Source organism: Orycteropus afer, unplaced genomic scaffold, assembly GCF_000298275.1.
Source record: "Orycteropus afer afer isolate SDZICR_OR568_19922 unplaced genomic scaffold, OryAfe1.0 scaffold00011, whole genome shotgun sequence".
Lineage (NCBI taxonomy): Eukaryota > Metazoa > Chordata > Mammalia > Tubulidentata > Orycteropodidae > Orycteropus > Orycteropus afer.
In genome coordinates, this window is record NW_006921598.1 from 23393143 (window position 1) to 23396081 (window position 2939).

Here is a 2939-nt window from a genome sequence, read left to right on the forward strand (position 1 = left end):
TTAATTATTTTGTATTTCAGTAGAATACGTCTTTATTTTGTACTCAAAATAATTCTGCTTCTTCCTGTGTCAAGTAATATACAAAGGGTGAGAAAAATAAGATAATTTGTTCAGATTTTTTTCTCAGTAACACTAAGCAGAGATTAAATTTACTAAATTTACTGATTAATTTTGATCTTTCATTTTTTGTTAGGATTCTAAGTTTTGTAGAAGAGTCTTATAATGTCCAGTTTTTTCTTATCAGGACATTAAAATAAAAAAATCATTCCCCAAAAACCAGGTTATTTTATTTAAACAGAAAAGGAATACATCCCATTGTCCTCCTGAAAAGTAATTTGAATGTGCCCAGCAAATAAGAAGTTTGAACCATTCTTGCAGACAGTGGTCTAGGCTTTGGACTAAAATAACCTGGGTTTAAAATTGGCTTTATTGCTTATTAGTTACACAGTTTGGGATAAATTTCTTAAACTTTCTTTTATTTAAAAGACGAAACAAAAATTCTCCCCATAACCAGCAGCATTTTGCAGAGAATAATGGAGGTAATATATATAAGATAATTCAAAGTGTTTAGAATAGTTTTTAACGTACTAGTAAAGGCTTAGTAAATGTGGAATCCTGTTGTTAACTGGAGCATAAAGTTTATTCAAGCAAAGAAATTGTGTTAAGATTTTACAGAATTTATGAAGATAATGCTTTTACAGTTATTATCCTACTTTCCCTTGTGAATATTTACTAAAGAGAAACGTACCTTTTAATCTCTTTTAATCAATTGGATAAAATAAGACCAGAGGTAGAATATCATTTTTTTATATGGTAACTATTTTGATAGTAATAAAAAAAATAAAAAGCTATTTTGATAGTAATAAAATACAAATGTGCCAAAGTTTAAGCTTCTCAAAGAATTTATAGCAAAGAACACATAAGTTTTACAAGGCCTAAGAAATAAACGTAATATCCTATGTTAGCTATTTAATTTGATATCATTTTTGTTAAAGAGATTAAAAAAATAAAATCAAAATCTACTCATCATCTGATTGTTACTCCAAATCCAATATTAATAAGTATTACAGCTTTGGATAAATTTAATTTCTTACTTTTTGTGTAAAAATATGGAAGTTGTTTTGGTGGAGCTCTAGTGGCATAGTGCCTAAGGCATTTGACTATTAACCAGAAGACTGGCGGTTTAAACCCACCAGCCACTCCGCAGAAGGAAGGTTGGGCAATCTACTTCTGTAGTGAATACTGCCTTGGAAACCCAAGGAGGGGTCACTATGATCTGACTCGACAGCAGTGGATTGTGTTGTATACTAGGATTGGTATTATTAGATATCACTGATAATTTTCATAATCTTAAGAGTATTTTTTTATGAAACCATATAAAATATGTATGTACTGTCTCTTAGGAAGGTGAAGTTGTTGCTGTCAGTGGAGGAACATCTGAAGAGGAAGAGAGAGCCTGGCACAGTGATGGCAGTTCTAGGTAATGAATCTTTATCTCTCCAAAATGTAATGCACGATCTTTAGAAAGCTGAAGATTCTTGTTTACTAGCAGCACATTTCAAAATTTCTGTGGGTTTAAAGTTTGTTCTCTAAATATTTTTTATTGTCTAAAATTTAGAAGATTTCCTTTCTGTGTTTCTCTAGTAGGAAATAAAAAGCTATTGCAGGTACCACATAACAGAAAACCACACTGCTATGAAGTTAATTCTGACTCATAGCAACCCTATAGGACAGTAGAACTGCCCAGTGAGGTTTCTAAAGCCTATAAAGCTTTATGAAAGCAGACTGCCTATTTTTCTCCTGCAGAGCAGTTGGTGGGTTCAAACCTATGACCTTTGGGTTAGCAGCCAGAAGATTTAACCACTGCTCCATGAGAGCTCCTTCTTGCATTTAGATCTGCAAAATGGTGCTTTTAACTTGATCTTCTTAGATTTTTTCTTTTTGCTATTATTTATAATATTGAACTACAAAAAGTGATTTCATTGTTGATTTTGAGAAACTTTTAAGTATCAGCTTATGAAAGCAATAATACCCTGTAGAATTAACTATCTTAAGTAGTAGAATTTGTGGAATACCTACTACTAATATTTTCTTCCAGCAATGGGAATAAGCTTTTCTTTGTCCTTTTGTCCCCACCCTAGTTGATGATGCAAGTGAAAATTTCAAGTCCTTGTATTGGTGATTGACATTGTTGAAGGGCTGAACATCTTGGCTGAACTTTCAAGGTCTTACTAGCAAGGAGTGTAGCCTTGAAGAATTAGGTTTAACTTCTCAGACAGTCCCCTATAGCAGTGGTTTTTAAATACAAGAGTCAAGGAAATTAAGACATGGAAGCTGTAAGAATTTCTTGTATTAGTTTTAGATTAAGGGCTTCCCTACTCCCACAGTAATGACTCCCAGTAATAATGCTAGTTTATACACACAACTTTGCCAATGGTCAGGGATATTTCTGACCCTGACAGTCAATATCTAGTTACATTTAGAGTGCTGGTGCTCTACTATGAGAGTTCACCTGTCAAGAGCTTTCACCTTCCCTCAAGAAAGGAATTTCCATTTTCCTTCTCATTATTGACACGTCTTGTGCTATCCAGGTTATCTTTCTAGAGTTGAAGAAAGCTGTCTACTGCTCCTATTTTTATATGCCCTATAATATTTTGTTACCTACGCAACACTCAGAAAAGAATGTTTTTCTTAAAATCAGAAACACCTTAAATTTGTTGCTTCAGTTGTTTTTGAGATATTTAAGTAATTTAAGCCTACAGGGTTTTTTCCTAATGTTTACAGTATTTATTTTTGATGATGAGATGACATTTTTATTGTCTTCATAACTTTTTAATTGTTGTTATGTGCCATCGAGTTGGACCTGACTCATAGCGACCCCTCCTTGGGTTTCCGAGGCAGTATCACTACGGAAGTAGATTGCCCCATCTTCCTTCCGA

General features: G+C 33.2%; 1 protein-coding gene across 1 annotated transcript in view; it reads left to right on the forward strand.

Moving 5' to 3' along the window:
- The window catches only part of LOC103206189 (pleckstrin homology domain interacting protein), a 203020-nt gene that overhangs the window by 152812 nt on the left and 47269 nt on the right, over positions 1-2939 (forward strand). Inside the window, exon 21 of the mRNA XM_007951632.1 lies at positions 1404-1480. Within this exon, the coding sequence (XP_007949823.1) occupies positions 1404-1480 (77 nt within the window). The remainder of the gene's footprint in view (positions 1-1403; positions 1481-2939) is intronic.